This window comes from Miscanthus floridulus, chromosome 9, assembly GCF_019320115.1.
Source record: "Miscanthus floridulus cultivar M001 chromosome 9, ASM1932011v1, whole genome shotgun sequence".
Classification (NCBI taxonomy): Eukaryota; Viridiplantae; Streptophyta; class Magnoliopsida; order Poales; family Poaceae; genus Miscanthus; species Miscanthus floridulus.
In genome coordinates this window covers 120,926,478-120,952,127 of record NC_089588.1, presented here as the reverse complement: position 1 = coordinate 120,952,127, position 25,650 = coordinate 120,926,478, and the positions used below count along the sequence as shown (strand labels likewise).

General features: G+C 41.5%; 1 protein-coding gene across 2 annotated transcripts; it reads right to left on the bottom strand.

The window, feature by feature from the left end:
• Positions 1-11,990: 11,990 nt before the first annotated feature.
• On the bottom strand, positions 11,991-25,229 carry LOC136484188 (ABC transporter G family member 1-like). Of its 2 annotated transcripts, none has more exons than XM_066481409.1 (8): positions 24,662-25,229; positions 20,471-20,550; positions 14,212-14,676; positions 14,007-14,093; positions 13,785-13,913; positions 13,409-13,600; positions 13,183-13,326; positions 11,991-12,920 (listed from the first exon to the last, which is right to left on the bottom strand). In XM_066481409.1, the coding sequence occupies exons 1-8, from the start codon at positions 25,140-25,142 to the stop codon at positions 12,291-12,293; spliced, it is 2,208 nt and encodes a 735-aa protein (XP_066337506.1). In that variant the 5' UTR covers positions 25,143-25,229; the 3' UTR covers positions 11,991-12,290. The 2 variants fall into 2 exon arrangements, with proteins under 2 accessions (XP_066337506.1, XP_066337507.1); XM_066481410.1 differs by having other exon boundaries at positions 13,240-13,326.
• Between the last annotated feature and the right edge of the window lie 421 nt (positions 25,230-25,650).

Sequence of the window (25,650 nt, the reverse complement as noted above, 5' to 3'; positions counted from 1 at the left end):
CGGAGCGATCTTTGATTGCCTCGATGGCAAGGCAAGGCAGAACGAGGACACCAGTGAAGGCGCCTCCAATTGTTCCGCCAAAAAGAAGAACAAGAAGCAATGGCGCGAGGGCTTGCTCGTGGCTGCTGCTGACCTGAGAGGTGGTCGAAAGCCCATGGAGGGCACTCTGAACTATTTTGAAAAATTACTCGAGGGGCCATGCCTGAACCATGCCTTCCTAGTTAAGCATCTGTACAAGGACTGCAGCCTAATGAGGCGGTTCTTGTCTGGAGGATCTAACAAAGGGGAGCACGGGATAAATCCTAACCCCACCATGGACGATGTCGAGGGGAAGGATGGCGGCTTTTCGACATCGGATGGGTGCCTCATGATCTTTGGAGGATCAGCGGCCTATGACTCCAAACGCCGTCAGAAGGTCGCGTGCTGCGAGGTCTACATGGCAATCATCAGGAGTTCCAACACCTCGCTTACTCTTTAACTCAGTGGTCGTTGGGGCAGTGCAAGTCATACCGAACGTGTCCGGTATGGCAACGGCTAGAAAATGGCTAGTTTTTCCAAAGGGGCTATAAATACCCCTAAGCCTCCACCTTTGGAGGCTGCTGATTCTACTGATTCTCTCTCACATTTTTGAGCCTTGCCAACTCCCCAAACCCTCTCTTAGTGAGTGATTGATCCAAATTGCCAAATCCAATTGTGGGTTGAGTGAAATTCGAAAAAGAGAGCAAGCCAACCACTTGAGCACTTGTGCATATTGTCAATCTTCATGCTTTGCATTTGTTACTCTTGGACTCTTCGGTCCTAGATGTCTAGGCATCGCCGGAGAGCACCCGAGAGATTGTGGTGTGCCTTAGAAAGTCTATAACGGTTGATTCCACCACCGCAAGGGAAGGAATCATCTAGTGGAAGGAGGAAAAGGAGTTGGAAAAGACTCTGGCTAGAGCGACCGTCGTGGTACCCTCTACGGATGACCTTCGCTGGGTCACCCGCAACCCCCTCAATGGAGAGTAGGACTCGAATTATTAGAAAAACCTAAGATCTTGTGTGGGCCCATATTTTGGGGGTAAATGACTGCCAAAAAAATTTCAAGCCATTTCGACATAGGTGGAGTCGACGTGCTTCATAGAGGTATATAGAACCTTTCGTCGAACCCTATCTATACACCTAGGTTCTCTGGGATTCTGAGGTCCATGTGCTTTCCAATGTCGGATTGGTCTCAAACTTTTTCTCAAGAATGCAAATGCCCTATGTGAGGCCACCGCCACGTTTGATATTTTTCTGAGCTGGTTTGGTGCTTTTTGCACTTTAATTGAATTTCCGCGTGAATTCACCGATTAATTATACAATTATTGATGAAGAACTTAAAGATTTACGTTAAAATGATGTGAAAACAAATTACTGGTCGAAAACCAATAGATTTAATGATTTTAATTAAAGTCTATATTTTTGCATTAACGAAAATAGTGATTATTAGTTGCATTATGTTCAATATTTATAATTAAAAAGACAATAGTTTAGGTCACATATTTTTCTTGTGTGCAGTAAATCAAAATAAATTTTATTACTTTTTTTAAAAAATATTACGCCTAGTATTTAATTTACTAGTAAATAATAAGAATTTAACATTTAAATAAAAAGAAATATATATAATACACTAACCAACCAAAAAATGAGCGAAGTGAATTTTCCAGCCCCCTTTAGTCCCGGCTTCGATCACGGCCTAGGACAAAAGGTGGGCTGCATTTGGTGGCCCGCCAAAAATTACCTTTAGTCCCGGCTGGTTATTGGAGCCGGGACTAAAGGTGGACCTTTAGTCCCGGCTGGTGGTTGGAGCCAGGACTAAAGGCGACCTTTAGTCCCGGGCAGTGTTAGGAGCCGGGACTAAAGGTGACCTTTAGTCCCGGGCAGAGTTAGGAGCCGGGACTAAAGGTCCCTCTCCGATATACGCCACCTCCCTTCTCTTCCTCCTCTCACTTCTCGTCTTCGACTTCATCGTCATCAGCGAGAGCGCCACCGCCAACCGCCGCCGATTCGGCTCCCCGTCACCAGATCGTGGATCCCGGCCACCTCGACGCCGCCCTCCACGCCGGAGCAGCCCCCGACACCGAGACGATGCCCCATGCGCGCCGCCTCTCGCCGCGCCCCCCATGCCGGCCTGCACGTGCCACCGGCCTCCCCACCGACGGCGCCCCCGCAGGCACTCCACGACGCCGGCGCGTGCCTCCCCACCGACGACGCTCCCCGCGGGCACTCCACGACGCCCGCGCGTCGCCTCTCGCCAGCCCTGCACGACGCCCCGTGCGCGCCGCCTCTTGCCGTGGCCCACGCCGGCCTCCACGCGCCACCGGCCTCCCCACCGACGGTGGCCCCCCGCGGGCACACTCCACGCGACGCCGGCGCTCGCCTACCCGGCCACCGACGCTGGCCGGCCGCCCCGCGCAGGCAACCACCCCCGGCCGGCATATAAGTATATATAATTATTTATAAATTTTATTTTTATATATATATGAAATGTATATGGAAGTATATGAAATTATATGTATGAAATGTATAAATTTATGTTATATATAATGTTATATATAATACTAAATTTCATTTTATATGTATGAAATTATATGTATGAAATGTATAAATTTACAAGTATAATACTAATTAAATTTCATTTTATATGTATGAAATAATAATAATGGGTTATATATATATATATATGAAATGTATAAATTTATATTTATATGTATGAAATGTGTATGAAATTATATGGCTAAACCCTAAACCGCCCTATATATATGTTATCCATTAAAATTATATGTATGACATGTATAATTTTTACTTAGGAAAAAATCTACTGTGGAGTATGAAAAAATTATATATCTATGAAATGTGTATGAAATGTCTATGAAACCCTAATTGCATAATTATTGTTTTATAATTGTTTAGGCTCTCTATGGCCGACCCGAGAGACGATGACCTGGAGGCGGAAATGATGGATATTATCAATGCCGGCACTGAACATTGTGCCGATGTTGATAATGACCAGCAGGAAGACGATGGAAGTCAATACTTGAATCTCGATCATATTGTTGAGGAAGTTGTTCATGAAGATCGGCGAGGTATATATTTCTCAATATCTAGCTCTCATTTATTTATTATGCATACATGTAGCCCACTGGATCGACCTTCGTTTTATAATACTTTTTGTGTTTCTATGCGTACATAGCCGTCTGGATCGACGACGATGACGGGGAACACAAAGAATGTTCAAGGGGCCAAAAAGCCGTTGGAAGGCCGCTACATCATCTCAGAATTCAACGTGGCTACAGGCGAACCACTAGGACAATATGCACAGAAATTCATGTACCACTGTGGGTACCTTGTAAGGGACAAGCTCCCGATCAATGCCCGTGAATGGAAAAAAAATAACAATGCTCCTCATATTAGTTATGTCTCTGATAAGGACAAGGAGCTGATTTGGCAAAATGTTCTTGCACATTTCACGCTCCAAACATATGATTATCATGAAGACATCACCCACGAAAGGTTGACGGAGCGAGTTAGGCACTGGACAATGAAGAAGATGGCCACCCAATTCCAATCTTGGAAGAAGCAGCTGTATAAATCATACGTCAAGAAGAACAAGACTCCAAATTGGAACGATAAGGGCCCAATCGCGAAGGCAAGGCCCTACTGGGAGGAATTTGTACAGTACAAGACATCAGAACAGGGTGCAGAACGGGCGAGAAGGAACCAAGAGAATTCCAGACAAAAGCAATACCACCATAACATGGGATCAGGTGGCTACGCGACTTCCGTTCCCAAGTGGCAAAAATGGAAGCAGACCTTATTGCCAAGGGGGTCGTACCTGAATCAGCACCGTGGCCTTAACGCACAAAGCGTTGGTTTTTAGGTCATGGGGGAGGATTGGACCCAGTCACCGGGAAGCTCGTCCATGGCACAAAACTCAAAAGAGTAACAGAAAGGTTGATTCAAATTCTAAAAGCTAGAGATAGTGGACTATTCCGGCCCAACAGAGAGAAAGATGAACTGACATATTCCATCGGGACTGCTAAGCATTGTGGACGAACTAGAGGCAAAGGGGTCGTTCCATGCGTGCAAGGTTTCCCTGAATGGATCGATTCGTACAGAAGCCGCCAGAGACGGAAGGATGAGGAGGCACAGAGGATCCGCATCTTGCAGCAATATGTTATTGAGTCACGGGAAGCGGTGCTTGAATCACATAGGCGAGAAAAAGAAATGCAAGTGAAAGTGCAAGAGGAAGTCGCAAGGCAAGTGCAAATACAATTGAGTGCCCATGGGATTACAACAGCTCTGGGAATCAACATTAGCTCCAATCAATTGAGAAGCAGTTGTGCTTCTACGAAGCTGCCTGATGCCACAAAAGATGCAGAGCTGCGCTTCCCCATGGATGACGTCACTGAACCTTTTACATCATGTGAGCTGCACATTCCAAAAGATAATGGCACAGTGAAGGTGGCTATTGGTGTTGTAAACCCTATCGACCATACCAAGACACCTTGAATCCATGGGGCAGTAGTACCAGCTGGATATGCTACCGTCTCGGTGGATAAAGCTATTGAAGGTTTTAGCGATGTGCCTCTTGACATTCATGGAGGTGATGGGGAGAAGACCATGGGAGAAGCAGAGAAGTCATTCATTGCATGGCGCAAGTGCTACATCAATATTCCCGGGAAGCCGTTGCCGCACAATAGGTACGGATGAAAGTGAACGAAACATTTTTTTTATTAATTTTATATTGCCTCTTAAATAACAATTGACTCATTGTCTTCTGTACGCACACATCAGGGCCTCCCCCAACCTAAGTCTAATAGTACAATCACCAGACTAGCATAGTGCTCCGGGCGGCGGTTACGATGGGGTAGAAGACACGGCTGCATCCCCACCATCTCCAAGACGGTCTCCACTACCGCCGCCACCACCTCCAAGGCGTTCCCCAATGCTTCCTCGAAGGTCTCCAATGCATGTTCCCCCACCATCTCCAAGACGGTCTCCACCGCCGCCGCCACCGCCTCCAAGGCGTTCCCCAATGCCGCCTCGAAGGTCTCCAACGCCTATTCCCCCACCTCCTCCCATGAACCAGGGAAGACGGCTACAAACAAATAAGCCATCTGCCCCGCCGGCGAAGATGACCAAGAAGGCCCCCGTGAAACCAAGGCCAATTCCACAGAAATTGCCTGGTGAAATGAGTAAAGAGGAGTTACATGATGCGGTTAAAAAAACCATCGAAGCATTCTTATCAGGCACAGGGAAGAGGATGCAGCAGGAGCAGAAGCACTTCCACCTACCTCCAGCTAAACTAAGGCGGATGGTGGAAGCTGAGCAGAAAAAGAGGCGGCAAGCTCGTAAGCCCTCGCCACCATCAGACTTTGACCGCACTCTTACTAAGATAATCAAGAAAGCTGCTAAAGCAGGGAAAACTGTTGCACAATTCAGAGAACAAGAATTGCAATTAGTCCCTCCTCTAGTTATTGCTAATGAATATGGTTCAAACATAGATATGCTGGATATGATGGAAATACCTGCAGATAAACAAGTGGATATGGCGGAACTTGCTAACTTTTATGCTATGAGAGGTATCGACCTTGGCGATTTCCTCTTCGAAAGTGCGCCGGTAGCGAATGAATGACAGAAATATGAGCATGGCAGGAGTCTATGGAATCCTAAGACCATCAATGAACTGGGTACACAATTGTTCAAGCTAAACACCTTGTACCTCGACGCGTGTCACCAGAAAGAGTTCTTTATTTCTGTCAGAATCAAAGACGACCATTGTTTCCGTGGCGATGACGTTATGTACATTGAGTTTGCTGAATTACACCAACTAGTCCACCGAAACTCTCTCGACAAGACTCTCATCAGCTTCTATTGTCTGTAAGTGATTCTTTCTACTAATTAATAATAAGTCGCTACGTACGTACATGTCTGTGTTTATTATCCTCACTCTATATATATGATGCAGGTTTGAGATGGGAGAGTGCAAAAAGAGATGGTGTACTGATATTGGTTTCATTGATCCACATATCGTATTCAAAAACCCTAAACCCCAACCAACATGGAAAGCAGAAACGGAGGCCAATATCAAGATGTTCTTAGAGAAGCAACGTGACAAGAAATGTATACTCTTCCCCTACAACTTCAGGTAAGTGTTCATAATGTCGACGATGGTGTATCCATATATATATGTTCACTGTACCTGTTAGTTAATTAATGAGTGTTAATGGACATGGCAGTGAACACTGGATATTGATGGAACTCGATCTGAAGAAAGGTCATCTAGGCATCTGGGACTCGATGAGAAAAGAGCAAAAAGAGTTCCAAGAGATGATAGATATTATTCAGAGGTAATTGCAGTCTCACTAGCAAAACTATTCCAGTCTCTGTGCATGCAAATTAATGGTCCAAATATTTTTTATGTTATTTGGTAGTTGTTGGGAAAAGGTCTGTCAGGAACACCATATGAAACGCAAAGTGCCACTAAAAATAGTGCTATACAAAGTAAGTACTATATACCTACCTTAGTTCAATTTCCCTATGCTCGGATGATGACGAATCTTTTTCTCGTAAAGTGGGTTCTGTGGCAGCCCCAGGGGACCAATCTCGGTGGATACTATGTTTGCGAGTTCATGAGAGTGTGCTAAAAAAGAACTAGTCTAGAGGAAAAAAGGGTAAGTGTACACATATATATATTCTTCATACATATATTTATATATATATTCATGATAGATACAATTTATTTATCATTATTCTTGATACATATATATATATACTAATATACTTTTTCTTTATCTCATTTCTCAAATTGAAGACTCGTTGGTTGAAGGAAAAAACCCTGGACACACACCATCTCAAAGCAATTCAAGAGACAACAGGTGGATTTCTGAATGATCAGGTCTTACCTCTCGGCGGCGAGTTTTACTATGACCCAAATATGTGATGATGAAAGCCAAATTTTATATTGATCCAAAGAACATGTGATGATGAAATGTACAATTAATGCAAACTTTACATGTGACGATGAAATGTAATATTATGTTTTAGTTTACTTTTACTTGTGTTGCTTGCGTGCATTGATCGAGCGAAAACTTTACAGTACGAGCGCGTATACGTATATTACTTTGCAGCGAATAATGCGTATTCGAAAACCAAATTAAAACAAAAAAGAATCATCAATTGAAATAAGCAGGAAAAGAAAAAAAAAGACCCTTTAGTCCTGGTTAGTAATACTAACCGGGAATAAAGGGGCCAGCCCAGGCGCTGGCGTGGCTACCTTTTTAGTCCCGGTTGGTATCACCAACCGAGACTAAAGGTCCACTTCTATTCCCGGCTACTAACCCTTTATTCCCGAACTCCTATTCCCGGCTGCGTAACCGGGAATAAAGGGGGTTGGCAGCTGGGAATAGAAGCCATTTTTTTACTAGTGATATATACATATTCGCTCAAATCTAACCGATGAAAGTCAAACATAGGGGTATGTCAAGTCTCTGGGAGATAGACTCCCGACCGAGAGACCCCCAACCGACACCTCCTAGGTCGCTCGGGGGCTATACCCATTGGGTACGCTCGCGCGTACCCTCCGATCAAGGGCCAGGCAGAGCCCAAGCATGCTCACAGCCTCTGCCAGAGGCTTGGGGCCCGCCAAGGCCTCGGGCTCCCGACCGATGGGCGCGAGGCGCTGCTGGGCGCTCCCCCGATAATGTCACGAAGATGGCGTGACACAAACAGGAAGAATCGTCCCGCCGGCTTCAGGGGCGCGGGGCTCCCAGGCCCGCTCGTTAGCCCCCGAGCCAAAGCGCCTTTGCCACGAAGGAAGCCTCGAGAAGGCTCACCTGGTGGAGGACGAAACGGCAGTAGACAACCCCTAATGGTCGGAGCGTTAGGGCTAGAGGTGTTAGGCATCGCCCAAGCCTCCCTCGACTCCATGACAAGGCTAGGGTCTATACACGTCGCGGCAGTGCCCTCCTGTACTCCGGCGCACGAAGACTACAAACTTAACCCCCGAACCACCTTGTACCCGACCTCCCTCGAAATATAAGGGGGAAGGTCGGCACCTGGAGGGGAGAGGTCAAACAGACGCACACAAACTCATCCGACAGAGCATTCCGAGCTCTCCCCTCAACAGAGAGGAATGGCGGAGCGTTCCTCCCATCGGCAACCCAGCGAGAGAGGAGCGCTCCCGTCCCTCGCCAGGGAAGAAGCCTCACTGTCGACAAGCGATTGGATAGCACCTAGCGATTCCATGCCAAATCTCTTTCTGTTTTGTTGTAACTCCCCGATATGGCATGGAATCGCTGCTGGACGTAGGGCTCCGATAGCCTGAACCAGGATACATCGCCATGTCTTCTCTTGTGTTCTTGAGTCCACCCGAGCCACCGGAGACCTACACTCAGTGACACCTAACGAACAACGATGCTTGCCGCGGCAACGAACCCATGACACTAACACATTGGGTTATAGTATATTTAAAAATGATTTCACTTCCATTCTCAATCTTCGCTTCTTCATTCAACATATTTCCTTGACATGCTTCTATGATCCTGCAGATTAAATAATAATGCATTCAATATAAGTGCTAAAACTATAACAACACACAAATATTTGTTATGAATTTAGAAAAAAAGGGTCTTAGCTGGAGATAGAAGTAAAGATTTTTTCCCCGACGGTTGTGACATCATAAAGCATGCAGATTCTCTAGTATCTTAATGAAATAATACAATGCTTATAGTAGTTGTTAACTACTCTGCTCTAGGATTAGATATTCACACTGACAAGAACAATGGTCTGTGATATATATATTATAATGCTACATTGCTTACGAATGATAGGAATGTTTTATTGATCAGGATACCATACATCTTTGATACATTAATATGCAGTGACTTACCTGAGAAACAGATGGGATATGTCACTTTTAGCTTTCCGTAAGTTGTTCACATGTCAAAAATCATAAGACCAAGCATTTCTGAAGCATCCTGCCAAACACCATTTGAAAGCAACAATCTGCAGCCACAAACAGCATAATTTGAACTTTACATTATAGACTCTGAATATGAGAAATAGAATTGGTATGCTGTCACTAGCTATCCCAACAACCCAACATATACACATATATTCAATTAAAAAAATATGCACACCAGTACCAATGTGGTTGTCATGTCAGCCGAGCTGCACATCATTGCTCAACTTCTAACAATACACTCCTGTAGAATCTGACCAGTTGCCGTGTCATTAGCTAGCAACTCTTTGGCTTCAGTTCCTTTTTCAATTTAACAGCATGCCATCCGAAACCCAAAAACGTACTTGCTTGTCTAGCTAAAGCTTATGATTTTGCCTCTTCAAATGCCTTGCTGTTATAAGAATCAATCTCAGTTCTTAGTATAAAATGAGAGACAAAAAAGGGAACACAACCCTAACAGGTGACTGATCCTACATCAAGAAACATTACTTTGCTTCAAAATTCAAAATACTACTAGTCGAGGAAGAAAAAAGAGGTGTTTGATCGATCATCTCAGTCATCTGCGAAATGGTCATTCAAGCAAACGTGTCTAGCACTGAACCTGTGGAGGCTTAGACATGTTTTTCTTAAAACGTGCCAACAAATGTGTCTAGCTCTCTAACTACTCCAGATGAAGCCACGCTTTCAAAAGCGTAGCAAATAAAGCGTATCCCTTTGTTTTGAGTTATGAACATCTACAGACGAGGAAGTTGCCTCCGGTATCGAACCTCTCTAGGTATGTCGAATTATTATTATACTGATATTATATACACCTAGTATCAAGCATAAAATAATGTACTAGCACCTTTTTACTGTTTATTAGACCAACCTTACATACCTTATCAGTTACAATAAACTGAACTGATCAGGTCATCTAGAGTAGACTAGAGACATGTTGTATCTACACTACACGAACAGGTTGAGAAGCTGCAGGGAGGAGGAAGCGGAAGTGGGCCTTCCATGCACGATGATCTGCGTAAGGTCCAGATCAGCAGAAGGAAAACCGGCCATGCTGTCAGCCTGGCGTCGTCGTCGTCGTCATCTCTGCCACGCTTCATTCTGCTGCTCACAGAAGTTGTGCGTGCTCGGATATATGTGTGTGGCAGGCATGGACTGAAGTTGCATGCATGGTTGGGCTATATATATGACCAGTTGCTTCACGCGCGCGGTCTCGACTAGACGAGACGATGACGCACATCACGCGTTGCATGCCGTGTCGTGTCCACGACTCCAACGTAATCAGTGTCCAGTAGTAGGTGTATTATTACCAGCAGTGCGCGGCGAGAGAGAAACTAACGATAACGTCGCTATTTGTCGGTTTCATTTTCATTTTCTTATTTTATCTGCAATTGCTTTATATATTAATGAATTACTCCGTTAAGGTAGGTACTTCGATGATATAATACTATACAGTACCTTGCCAAGCAAGGAATAATCCTGCTTTATTAGTAAGTGCCTGCTAAGTGGCAACTTAGTGAGCAAGCTAGTCGTTTATATATATATATATATATATATATATATATATATATATATATATATATATATATATATATATATATATATATATATATAGTACTGTCTAGCTAGCTAATGAAATGTGCACTAGCTTAATTAGTGTGCGTAGCTTTCCTATGCATATATCATCCATGCATGTTACTTGAAAACTGACAGGAACACGCTGCAGGACCACCGTACCGCAACCCTGACGGCTATATATATGTATTTAAATTCTACAAGATATATACCCAACATTACTGTTGACTGATGATGTATATGCATAGTTACATGTTAACCACTAGTACGTGGGAAAGAACACAAGCAAGAATGAACCTAACTCTAGCTAGGTAATGTCCAAATCAAAGACGACTGATCTCAGCAACAAGCTAAGCTAAGAGAGAACTGACTGTAACTAATATATATGCTAGCATGTGTGTGTTTCTAACATTCCAGTCATGTTCTTTTCTTAAAAAAAAACGGATACATGCCGCTTCCATTAAGAACATAAATATTCTAGTCATGGTCTTGTGGAATAAATTACTAAAGATAGCTTATGCTCTTAACTCATATCCTTATCTTGGTCATATATTGTCCTTAATCGTGGAAACAGCATCGTTTATCACATAATATCACGACAAAGGAAGCTGCTCAGAACTTGGTTGCCACATCACAGTCTATGAAGTTTCATGGAAACTCGATCACCTGTCAATCACCTAAACGCATACCCATACAAAGAGAGCTACAACATGATTTACGATGATTTCGCGACTGAGTTGGATAGTTTTTGTTTAGTAATGTGTTGGGCGTTACATAAGGTTAGGTATACACATATATATGTTTATGACCAGGAGTTGCACCAAACATAGACATTGATATATAGCGACGTATGCCCATATGCTTTGTTTCTAGCCCAGCTAATAAAGTTCATCACGTGCAAGAAATTAAGCTTCGTTTTTCGTATCCAAATCTTGCCAAGCCAACAGGCAACAACCATATGTGTTGGAAAGTTCTACACCCCCTTTTTTCCAAAACTAAAACGCATTCATATATATCCTCATGGTTGAATTTTCTCGTACTACTACTTGCCAAGAGTTTGGTCCTCAGCAAATAGAAGTTAGCATACATGCCCACAGTGGCCGTTTACTCTGGACATACAAGTAAATCACCTTGCATTGGGGCCGCTTGGATTGTAGTGGAAATATCGCTACGTTTTTGGTTGTCTAGTTGGTGAACTAATGAACAATAGCTACAAACTTACTTCAGGGCTTGAGGTGGATTGACCTTGGAACCTACACCAGGCCTCAGTTGCCCGGCCGTCGCTTTTATTGTGTTCAAGTTTTTCCACTGTGATCATGTGAGTGTGTGTGCATTCGCACGCATGCAGTAAGCTCTTTGCCGGCGATGTGTTCATCCTCATCTCACGGGCGAGCTATATATATGTCATAGAGGTGGTAAAGTTTTCTTTGTGTAACATCATGGGATACCATGACGGGAGCTCAATAAATATATATAGCATACCATCCATTTTAAGATGGCATAGCGAGACAACCAAAGCATTATTTGCAGTTTATACAATTAGGCCAGTAAAGTGATTCAAGAGAATGGGAAAAATGAAAGATATAATCTCGAGATGTGCCGGCACAGTCTCTCGGAGGTGCTCATAGGGATAGGGTTTGCGTATGTGTGTTTATAGGGGTGAGTGTGCGTGCGTGTTGAGCGTCTGCGTATGTACTTGTGTAATTCGCAAAAAAAATATAGAAGGCAACTACTATCTAACACATCCACGTTTGCCTCCCATTTTTTGTCGAATTTCCTCAGTAATCTTGACGATGGCGAAGAATATCATCCTGTATATCACCATCATTCCACAAAGGATGGCAAGGTTTACCCATTTCGAGTACCCCAATTCCACCTGCAATTTATCCTTGAGAACCTGAATGCCACTGATGGTGACATTAGACTCAATCAGCTGATCACTTGGGAAAGACAGCCCCATGAACTCGTTCTTGTAGAGTCCTTGCACTGCGTACTTGTGGAAGGACATGTAGTAGCAAGGGTACTTCCATATGGGCTTTGGGAGGTCATTAGGAAGGCGGAAGAAGCCACCAGTGAGCATCATCACCCCCTGCACTCCAGCTCCAATGATGATCCCCATTAGGAAGTCCGGAACAATCGCCGCGATAACCATCATCATGCTCTCAACTAGAAGGCAACATATGCAAACCACCATGACGAAATAGATAAAGTGATCCACGCCTTTTGTTAGTCCGGTGAGATAGTATAGCATTGCGCCGGGTAATACAGCAATGACGGACAGGTATGGAGTAGCTGATATGGTGTTTGAAATCACAAATTCTGACACGCCGTAGTGGCCACTCAGCCTCTCCTTTCTGAAGACCTGAAACAAGTATGGAAATGGTAGTAGTTAAAAATATGCACGAAATTGAGGTCAATAAAACCGGCCGTCAGCAATAATGTGGTAATACAAAATTGAACTTACTTTTCACTAGCTTGAACTAATTGGTTTAGAAATTAAATGGAAAATATAGCATTTCATATTGGAAAATAAAACCCCAATAGTTTATATATGGTTCCTCTACTTGCTAGAATACCTTTCTTCTAATTTGAGTAAAATTAATTACATCGTAGTAATATATAACCTTGAATAAATTTGACTTGAGCAAGAAAGGCCACTTTTGGATGGGTGAAGAATCAACCTTTACGTCTTCTACAAAAGACGGGAATCCTCCAATAGCCATGAAAGTTAAAAGTGCAATTGTATACATTATTACTTCACATCGACTCTGCAAAATCCGATAAATTATCACTGTTACAGATACAAAATATATACAGCCCTAACTAAATCATGTTAACCAGTTTAATTACCTGGATAGAACTGTAGCTATAGCCAACTTGGTAGAAGATAGTGCCTAGACATACGCCAATGCCCATATAGATGGCCAAACGCATCCAGTAGTATCCTATGTCCCTGTGCATGTTCAAGAATGATCTCCTTGTGAGCACAAGGAGCTTTGTGGCGAAGCTTGCTTGTTCCCTCCTCCTAAATGAAGCTCCATCCTGTAATATATATATATATATATGTATAGGACACATCTTATTAGAGAAGTAATTAAGGACTAAGGAGCGAGTAACAATTATTGTTTATGCAGTCAAAATATCCTTAGATTGGTCAATTATACATTTCTCATTGCTCTTTGCAGTCAGTGCGGTATTCAGTAGTGGGTACGGGTGCTCAACTTACCATGTTTTTCATTTCAACAATTTGTTCTGTCGTTTTCTCTAAATAACTGGAGGATCCGTATGCAGTCGCCAAGATGTCTATTGCTTCAGCTGCTGTTTTTCTTTTAGCTTTAGAGCTCTCCACGGTTTCCTATATAATATAAAATGGTATTATCAGATAAATGAAATGTGAAGTTGCACTGAATATGTAATTAATAAGTCATATAGGAGTACATATATATACCTCATCAAAGTCTTTGTTGATTGTTCTTAGGAAGTGATCCGACGGGCTTCTCAGGTGTGGACATGGAAAGCCGTTCAGAGTAAAGAACTGCATGCATGCAACGAACGACGAGCACAAGTCAGCAGCTGCCATGACAGTTCGCAATTTCAGATGGCCCGAAGAAGAAGAAAAAGAAGACGAAGCAGGGGCAGGGTACGACGATCACCTCGGTGGCATCAAAGGTGGTCCCAAAGAAGACCGTCCTGCCGGCGGCGAGCAAGCAGAGGCCGTGGAAGAGCTCGAAGACGTCGCCGCTGGGCTGGTGCACGGCGGCGACGACCGTCATGCTGTCGCGGGCGGCGACGCGGGCGATGTGGCTCATGACGTGGTAGGAGGCGGCGCTGTCGAGGCCGCTGGTGGGCTCGTCGAGGAAGAGCAGGCGCGGCCGCGTGAGCATCTCGATGCAGATGCTCAGCCGCTTCCGCTGCCCGCCGCTGATGCCCTTGGTGATCCGGCCGCCGATGCGCGTGTCCATGGCGTCGGCGAGCCCCATCTCCCGGATCAGCCTCTCTGCGTGCGACCGCTTCTCCGGCAACGGCATCGTGTCCGGCAGCTGCAGCTGCGCCGAGTAGTACACAGCCTCGCGCACGGACAGCGTCGACATCAGCACGTTGTCTTGGGTAACGTATGCCTTTGTTGTACATATACAGTTTTATAAATTCAAAAAGTTAACTTGTAAGTAAGTCCGGATTGAATGAAATATATCTGTACTGAATATAATTGAACTGATCCAGTAGGAGTATGTGCTATTTAAGTGAATGCATGACAATAAGGGAACAGAAAACCACCAACTTCATGAAAAAGATTGCAATCAGTGTCTATAGGAAAACTTTTTTAGAGGAAGGAAAATTTATTCATGCTTCTGTAAAAAGTTTTGAAACAAACATCTTATCTTACTATTACTAATCAGAGGCTCCAATGGAGGCACCATATGTTAATTCTCACCAGACGCGCTAGAAAAAAGATAAATCCTAGAAATTCTCACAATAATCAGAAACATCTGGCCTTTAATTTGGTAGACTCGAATCATCATCATCGATAATAGCCATTGGATCTGTTGTAATTAAGAATAAAAATTACCCACCACTGTCATTATGAAAAATACACAAAGTAACCCCCTAATTTTGCTTCTAAATTACACAACGCTGCCATTATGCAAGATAATTCAGAATAACCTCCTAAATTTGTATATAAACTATTACTAATTAGAGGCCCCAACGGAGGCATCATGTTAATTCCCATCAGACGTGCTACAAAAAAAGATAAATCCTAGAAATTCTCACAGTAATAAGAAACATCTGGCCTTTAATTTGGTAGGCGCAATCATCATTATCATCGATAATAGTCATTGGATCTGTTGTAATTAAGAATAAAAATTATCCACCACTGCCATTATGAAAAATACATAAAGTAACCCCCTAATTTTGCATCTAAATTACACACCGCTACCATTACGCAAGATAATCTCTCATTATGAAACACAATTCAAATAACCCCCAAATTTGCATCTAAATTACACACCTTTATCATTATGAAACATAATTCCAAATAACCACATAAGATTGCATTTAAATTACCCATCTTTACTATTATGAAAGATAATTTCAAATAGCCCTCTAACTTTATATCAAAATTACTCATAGCTACAATTATGAAAGATATAACTTAAAATACCCATAATGCTTTTATAACTTCCGCTTTCTTATCATTATAAAAGATAATGCAAAATAACCTCCTAAGATTGCATTCAACCTACCCATAAATGTCATTATGAAAAATAAATATCTGTATGTACCTCAATCATTTTAAAAAATAAACAAAAAAATCCGTCAAATCTACATGTAAATACTAATATATGTTGTTGTAGAAAGCATAATATTATTCAAAAGTATGGTGTGTGTGGAAAATATTCATTTAACAAATGACATAGCAATAACGCTGACTATTGACTGCAATTTATATTAAGACTCCATGGTAATAAATTTCAATTATATTGAATATACATTTTCAAATTTTAATGCAATTGTAACAAATTTATATGTCAATATAGTAGATAACAATTTAGCCAAGAATCTACACTTTTTTCAGATAAAATAAAAAATATATGTTATGGTAATAAATGAACCTCAGCACAACTGATCTTAAAATACCAATATATCTATCGTGAGACATGCAATTAATAAACGTGACTCTGAATCTCACAAAAGTCTCTAAAAAATACTGCCACAGGCAAAAAGAAAAAGACATCCAGCCTATATCTATAACTAACTATTCTATCTTACTGATTTGGTCAGAAAATCTGGCAACAGATCTATCTGACGATGGTGGAATCAAATCCAAATAAGGACCTGTTTGGAACTTTGGATCCTAACTAAACTTTAGACCACTTTAGCTTTTAAGGCTCCAAACAAGAGGTCTATAGTGTGTTGTCCAAAATTTAGCCGATCTCACAAAAAACGCATACACAAGTGAGCTAAGTAGTCCAGAGTTTTAGTCCTTAACTTTAGCCAACTAAAGTTTAGAACATTGGATCCAAAACGTCCCTGATATATATGGCCTACAAGCAAACACCATCAGGGCTTGAACGACACATCGATGCACCATGCCGTCACACGTGACCTTCAAAAGCAAAAACTACAATGATATTGCCAAGATCAACAAGGTAATCTACCAACTCCTTTCTTCTACATGTAACTTTTTCATTAATACTACTTTGATTAATATATCAACCCAATTATTGTCGCATCACACATCTATTGATCATACATAGCACAAAACTATATTGTAGAACATCATGCCAACCTAAGAAGTCATCTATATCAACAAGATGATTGTAAAAGAAGTGGCACAACCTCTGACCAGGATGGAAACATAATCATGTACCACCTCCCTTTAAAAAACGCAATAAATACATATCAAATAATTTGAAAGATGTAATGGCGATATGTCAAGGAGGTCGGAGCATTGAGTTAATTATGTCCATGAAGTCATTCACAAGCAAAAGATCAGAAACCAACAAATGGCAAACCAAATATCTATGAAATGGACTTCCCCATTAATCACAAAAATTTCATCAGAAAAATCAAAGGAAAACAACAATTTATGAAAACAATTGAAGGTACGGATCTCAATATTCAAGACTCAATCATGTTATTAACTTTTATTTGCAGGTTCGCATATGAACTAACATTTCAATATTGTTATCCACACAATTCAATTTCTAAAGAGGGACATCCAACATGTCCATATACTGCACGGAGTTAGCCACACTCGGACACAAAACAAAGGAAAATAAAACACCAAGCTTTGGAATCAAAGTAATGTTAAATCATTAGTTGTGCCACGACGATCCCTCTCAGACATGCCAATGCCAACTCTATACACATGTGTAACTCTGAAGTCTAGATTCAAATAAAAGTTAGTTATATGAAGAAATTTTTATTAGTTAATATATATTAAATAGGATTTTCTATTGCTTATCTAAAGTTACCCCATGCAGAAGCACGAGTTGATGGACTAAAACATTATATCATATAAATATATAAATATTGGTAATTTAATTTTAAACACTCTATGATATATAAAATAATACTACACATATAATCATGCGATATAACAAATTCAACATGTCCAGTGCCGCGATGCATGTTGAGTTTCAACTTAACACGAGGAAAACAATACTACATGGACCTAAACTCTTTTTAATAATAAAACAACTTTTGAATAAAAGATTAAAAAAGACTAGAGTTTTTACTTAACAACTGGACAAATTTGCGACAACTCCATTAAAAGTTGAAAGACAAACTATAAATTCATTAAGTCGCAAAAAGAGATGCAACAAGAGTTTATATATCTTAAGATTATGTTTCAACTAAATACATATGATTAAAAAAAAGATAAATACTATAAATTCTATCTAGATGTCCCGAATGGAGCCTCCAAATTAATCCTCTCAAGACTCAATAGAAAAACAATATATAGATCCTAGAAAATCTCACAAAACTCAGAAACATCTAACCATCAATTTAGTATAACCTAATCAGCATTGATAATAATAGCTCTCGAAAATATTTTATTTTCTAAATAATTACCCTCCATTGCTATTGCGAAAAACAACATGATCTAAAGTAGTCCTAAATTTACATCTAATTACATGTGTCCTCCTATTACGATAGATATTTTACGTAACCTAATTTTCATCTTATTATTAGAAAAATTAAGTATCCCCTTGAATCTACATATAAATTGTCAAAATCTTCTACTAAAAATGTTTAACCACAGAGCATATATATATGTTCCAATATTACCACTTCTATCAATATTAAATATATTAATTTGATTAAAGCAAGCATACGTGTGTGTCGCACAAGCATACATGAGGAATATGTTATGTTTCATCACATAAAAAATATTTCCTTAACAAATCATACACTAATTATATTAAAAAATGTTTAACCCTATTAGTAACTATGACATATAAGTTATATAGGTTGTTACATTAGATATATTTATATATTTTAAATAAAATGTTTGACACATCTATATTGGTGATATAACTATAACTTCACATGTAGTTCTTTGATAGTTAAATTCAATCATCTTAAGAAATGTGGGAGACCACTGGTCACTATATTTTTCTAACCCTATAAGATTACTTTAGAGTAAAAAACGATCATTATAAGGCTTAAGTATTAAAATTCTATTGAGGCTAGCATTGTGACCAACATCCGAGATCTCGCTTCATGCTCCATCAATTATGTTAAGCGACATGGCGCATGTTTCAAATTCTTGGTTATGGTAATATAGTATTTATGAATGTACTCTATGACCTAAAATTCTTATTCTAAAAAGTGCTAAAAAGAGAGTTAATAAAAATACAAGCACAATAGTTTTAACTTAACGATAAAAAGAATCTGTAGTAATCAATAAGAATAAAATTTGATCAAAATTTAGATTCATGACTTTGCAAGATACATGATGCAACAATAACCACCATAGTTAATGGTAAGGTTTCAAAGTAATTGTGTATTTAAAATATACAAAATTACCATGTAAAGAAAAAATAAGAATATGAATGAAAAAATTTAAAGATCAGCCCTTGCCTAAAAGTATTAATAAGTTAATGATAATTGGATATAGACTACGAGTATCTATTATTTTAGAAAATAAACAAAGACAAAAACATAAATTTAATATAAGTAATTCTTTATTCATCATATGTATTAAACAATAACTAATAGTTATATCTCCTAAAATTCTAGCCCGTGCGGACGGGTTGATGGACTAGTTCATATAATTATTAGGCAAATTTTGCTCACCTTCTCACGCGGTATTTGCTAATATAACCATACATGACAGTAACTCTTAAATTTGTCCAGTACCACTATGAAATTTTATATATTTTCTCATACACATTGCAACTATTAAAATAATCACCTATTCAACAACATATAAAGAGATGAGGTATAAAATGTCTCTTTTGTCCTCCACTTTACCTTCTTCCTCCTCTCTACCTTCTCTACACCCGCCAAAGATATGCTAGAGCAACCCCCTCTCTCTGCTCCTGGAGGTTGATGACAGAGCCATGGAGAGGATGAGCTAAGGTGCTAAAATGGTGGTATATACGATGATTGGGCTCAAGCTTTGTTGTTGGCATGGAGACCCATGCATAGCCTAGAGGTGCTGCCGCGGGGCTTTGCCATCGAGCAAGGAAAAGGCCACCAACGCGAAGAGCAGAGGCGTGGCGACCCACACATGGGCTAGAGCTCAACAGTGAGTGGGATGGAGGTGTCATAGCGAACCCTAGGCCAGTAAGTGGGGTGGAGGATGCCGGCGGGTGGAGTATAGGCGTAGTAACCCGCACATAGGGTAGAGCTCAACGACGAGTAGGGTGGAGCAGCAACAGGGGGATGAACAGGTGAGTGGTGCGGAGGACGCTGGCACACGGAGCACAAGCACAGTGACCCACGAATAAGAAAGAGCTCAAAGGCGAGCAGGGCAAAGCCGTGGCTGTGGGGGCTCGGTCCAAGCAACAAGCAGAGCTCGCCAATGCGTGGCCAACAACGTGGGAGTTAGAAGTGCGGCGCGCCGCTGCTAGCGCGAAGATGAGTAGCCACGACATCTGGCCACTAGCACCATGGGGAGAGGGCGCCATTAGGAGAAAAGGTAGAGAGAGGAAGAAGATAGAATGGAGGGTAAAAGGGGCATTTCATACCTCGCCTCTCTCGTGATGGTAGATAAATGGTTATTTTAGTGGCTGAGGTGTCCACGAACAAATATATGCGTTTTCATAATGGTACTGGACAAATTTAAAAGTTGGTGCTGTATACTATATAAGAATGATGTCCTTAAGCAAAATTTGTGTTACAATTATTACAGCCTCTGCAATCATCAGTGTTTATGAGAAAAAGGTGATTTTGTCTTACCGAGGTTCCATAGGCAAGCTTCTCCTGGCGGCCATTAATTAAAATCAGCCCTGTTTTATTCATGCCTGGTCCTAACCTTCCTGCGGTGAAATGGTAATAACGACAAGGGTTACAGAAAGTAACGAAAATCCAAGTGTTGAGTGGCTTCCATTTTCATTCATCCGATATACTCTCATTAAAAATAATATTGGCATTGCAACATACTCCCATATTAATGAGGAAATAAAATAAATAAATAATGAAAAGAGGGATAGAAAGCGCCATCCGTCTGCTTTCCCAACACAAATACTCCCATATGAATGATTATAGGCATGTTCGGATCCACCAACTAAACTTTAGCTGACTAAATTTAGCTGTTATGGATCCAAATGGTCTAGCTAAAAGACTAGCTGAAGTTTAGCTGTTTTAACCCAGCTAGAACCAACTAAAGTTTAGTTGAGTCTGTTAGCTGGAGGATCCAAACATCTCAGCTAAAAGTTTAGCTGATACAACTTTTAGTTGGCTAAAGTTTAGCTATGAAATTTTAGGTAGCTAAACTTTAGTTGGGTGAATCCAAACACACATTGGAAGGACTATTCCAATCATCAATTAAAACTGTTTGGTGGAGAATCTAGACCGGATCCCCGGAACAGATTGTGGTCTCTGCAAACTAATTAAAAGCACACCCTGTTATGGACAGTTCATCAGGCCCCCGTGATGAATGCGATACGGCAGGGCAAAGGCTGATCAACCAATCAGTATAAGCTACCCGGAAGAATCAGGCCCACCGTCCACGTATACATAGACCATCTTTCTTGAGGAAATAACTCATCTTGACATTAACATGAAAGGTATCTTGCCATGATTTTTCAGTTCTGTACTTGCATGATTGAGCAGTTTGTATCTGTATCAGTTTCAAGTACTGTTTTACTAGGGATTATAATCCTTGTCATTCATTAGAGGCAGGACATGGAACTTCCGGTTTGTTTTCGCTAAAAAGCAGAAATCAAAATATCCCAAAGTTTTACTTTTTCAAAACAAAAGACGCCTTATTCTTTCCGAATGATTTTTTTTCTCCATACTGCACTCATGTACTAGCACTTGGAAGGAGTATTTTGTGCTGATCCCATCATTTAAGTTACCGTTGATGACCCTCATTTGGTGCTTAGCGGATAATGTTATTTTTTTGGGAGATTTTGCTACAGGACACTATTCGTTTGTGAAATTGCTATGGGACACTGTACTTTTTTTCTTTGCTCTAGGCACACTGGGCGGTGTCCTACAGCAAAGAAATTAGTGTCCCACAGCAAAGAAAAAATATTCCAGTGTCCCACAGCAAATTTCACATAAGTGGAGTGTCCCACAGCAAATTTTTTCTTTCTGCAGCTTTGACCGTTTGAGCACTTATACCCTTGCTTCCCTAATAAACCATGTTGAAAACATATAGGGGCGATAAGTGATATTGTTGGGTGCCAGCTAGCATAACACAGGAAGAAGGAAATTTGTGTAAATAATTGTGCTGCTATCAAGTAGGAAACTATGATTTTCATATGCCACAAATTCAGATAAGGACTTTGCATAGCTAGCACAATAAACATGCACGTGGACTTTTATTATTAGACTCGCAAATCATACTCCTCATGACCGCAATCAGTAGGTACGATATTAGTTGTTAGTTGTTACCCTACAGTAGTGCTTATACATGTACATACAAGGTGTTTGGTTTCAGGAATAGCTAACCTTTTAGAGAAGTGAAAACTTGGTTCCAGCCTCTACAGCTGCACACAACCATAAGACTACAACCACAAAGAAGAATGATCAAAATTTATTGGGTTCCAGCTAGCATGACAGATAGATTTATTTATTTTTTGCCTCAAATGGCAGATAGAAAATTGTGCTGGTATCAACTAGAAAACTGTGATTTTCATATGCCTCACATTCAGATAACGACTTTGCATAACTGGCACAAGGATATGTGAACAACCACAAATAAACATGCACGTGGACTTTTATTAGGCACACAAATCAAATACTGCTCATGACCACAATCAGTAGGAGTACAAAGTTATTCAGCTAATTAATTACTTCCCTCGATTCCAAATTATCTACACATAGTGCATAAAAAAAGTAATATCCTCTCCATTCCAAATTATAAGTCATTCCAACTTTCTTAGAGAGTCAAAACATCTCAAGTTTGACCATAGTTATAGAGATATATAGGTATACATTGAAAAATATACTTAATGAAGAATCTAATGATACTTATTTGGTGTCATAAAGGATCAAAATTAGAGAAGAATGATCAAAATTAAAGCAAGTTTTTTATCCTTTCTTTCGAAAAAGGACTAGGTAGGGTGGGGTGGTCCTTCACGTATGGTACTTGCTAGCAATGTTACTAATAATGTTTTGATTGGACTGAACTGAATGGGCCGGCCGGCATGTACGTCCACAGAAGATTTCTGCTGAGCCTCAGGTGCGTGCTCACTGAAACTGAATGAGTGGTGTAGGATCCATGGGAAATTAATGCTGTCAATGCCAAGTTGTTGCGGAAGCGAAACCACCACTTAATTTGGACGGCAGCGCGCCGAGATATGAATAGTGATGGCCAATGATTGCAACGTACTACTTTTGCTGCAATTTCTGAGATTTTGCAACCTCTACGTAAAACAACATTATCTGGGTTTATGTTAGTAGTATTTTGCTTAGTTGTCCTGTTACTACTGTGGCATGGTATGGAGTGCAGTTTTAAGCAAGCAAGCTGTGTACTTCCCCACCTGTATGTGTGGGAGACCATTTGGAATGAAACATGTCCAAACGAAGGACCTCATATGTGTACTTATCTTGCATGGAACATTCAGTTTAAAGTCCATTTCGTAAATTAGCACATGTCTGAGGAAGTTTTAAAAAAAAATTACAAGCAGACAAGGTTTATTTGCATATACGTCTGATACGAATGAGTTGCACCGCCTGTTATATACTACCTCTATCCCAAAAAAGATACACAAACTATGAATCTAGTTCTAGTCAAACTGTTATAAATTTAACTAAATTTATAGAAAATGATTACAGCTTTTATAACTTCAAATAGATATATTATGAAAACATAACACATGACAAATTTGGCGATGCTTATTTAGTATGATAATTATCATTATTAGTTTATATAAATTTAGTAAAACTTAAACTTGTTTGACTTAACACCATTATTGATTTTTTGTAAGAGCAATGGCAGGAGTTTTGCCTGTCAATTAAGAAAGGAAAGCAATTAGGTCATGCTAGCCACATCAAACTTCTTGTGCTCTCTGTCACGGGGATCAGGAAGCTAGGCTGCATCTATATGTCTTCTTTGCCCCTTTGCGGTGGATGTCTAGAAGACGGTCTTATTACAAATATATGGAAAATCTAAGAATACAGTTACACACTCAGCCTTCTTCTTATAATTCCGTTGCAGATTGGTGGGTGACTTCATCAAGCAAGTGCCCAGATAGCAACGACGGGATTTGAATGAGGTTTCCATATACGTTATGTGAAACATATTTTATATATATATATATATATATATATATATATATATATATATATATATATATATATATATATATATATATATATATATATATATATATAGTGGAAACTGTAAGTTTTCGAAAATGAAAACCTTAGCGCACATCCAACAACAACTTGTTAGTAGGAGGCTTGCGCCATATATAGAGTGTTTTGTTTTCATTAATTTTCCTTGGAGTGGGGCAATATATAGCTTAGAGACCGTTTAGTGGCCCTAATAGTCTTATAACTGTTATAGAATTGCATCTTTTCTGGGACGGAGGGCGTAAGTCGTAACATAATATTTTATAATTAATTAGAAGAGGACTCCAACATGGCCCAAAACAGTAGTAGAGACATGATGTAATTAACTACTAGTCCACAATCCACATGCATGTAGTAGTACGTATTATTGTTGATGCTTGTTTTGGACTTCGGCTGTGTTCGGCTGGCTTTAAGCCGGCTGGCTGGCTGGTTTTGGTACTCACGAAATCACTGTTCACGTTCTGCCAGAACAGTATTTTTCACTCACAACAATCATCGAGAGTGCATGCGTAGGGGCACATAGATGACTTGAGAGTGGGAACATGTTGTTGCTTTTTTAGGAGGACTCGGTACGAAATGAGATGAGACGACAGATGACGAGGTGACGAAGGGACAGACACGCACCTGCGAGGGTGTCGAGCAGCGTGGTCTTGCCGCCGCCGGAGGGGCCCATGATGGCCAGCACCTCCCCGGGCCGCGCGTGCCCGCTGATCCCGTCCAGGATCCTCACGTCCGGCGCCCCGAGCCGGCCGCCGGCCACTGTCACGCCCACGTCCTCCCACGTCAGGAATGCCCTGGGGTCGCCGCCAGCGCCGGCCTCTGCCGCCGACGATGGCACCACCACCGCCTGCAGCTCGCACCCCGATCGTCCGGGGACGACGCCGCAGGCTCTGTCGTCGATGGCCGTGCCTCGGTGACGCCCGCGGCCGCCCCACGCGAAGACGCCGCTCGCGAGCGACGACCACCAGCTGGTGCCCGTGCCGCCGCCTCGGCCGCCATGCTGATGATGGTTAGCGTCAGGCGTGCCGCCGCCCCAGCGCCATAGCGGCCGCCACGGGCTCGGCGTCGGCGCCCACCGCGGCAACGGCGACGGCGTGCCCGCCATGGCTACCGATCGAGCTGCAGGTCGCGTGTCCTTCCCACGCACGGCTCACCGCCCAGTCCACCAGACCACGACTGGAGGCCTTTGGCCTAGCGCGCTCCAATTAATAGGCAAGACGTATTGGTACTGGAGGAGGAGAAGACGAAGAGGCGACACGTAGCAGAGGAGCGAGATGTTGCTGTCCCGTGTTCCATTCCATATGGCCGGGCGTGTATGGGAATGAAATGGAAAACGAGCAAGAAAGAAAAAACGACGGACAGACATAGGGTGATGGGAGTCAAGGGAGGTTGTTGTTAGCTACGGTCAGAGAGCAGTACATGCATTAAACCTGTCCGAGTGCTCCATTCATTCATTCTCGAGTCTCGACCATGCTTGCATTGCATCGACTTGCAAAGATGCACATGGTACAGGATGCATGCATGCATGGCAGCAGTCCTTGCTCTGCTGGCCACTCCGACAAGGCGGCCACTATACGTACTCTCCCAGCTCCACTGCAGAGAGCATCCGGCGT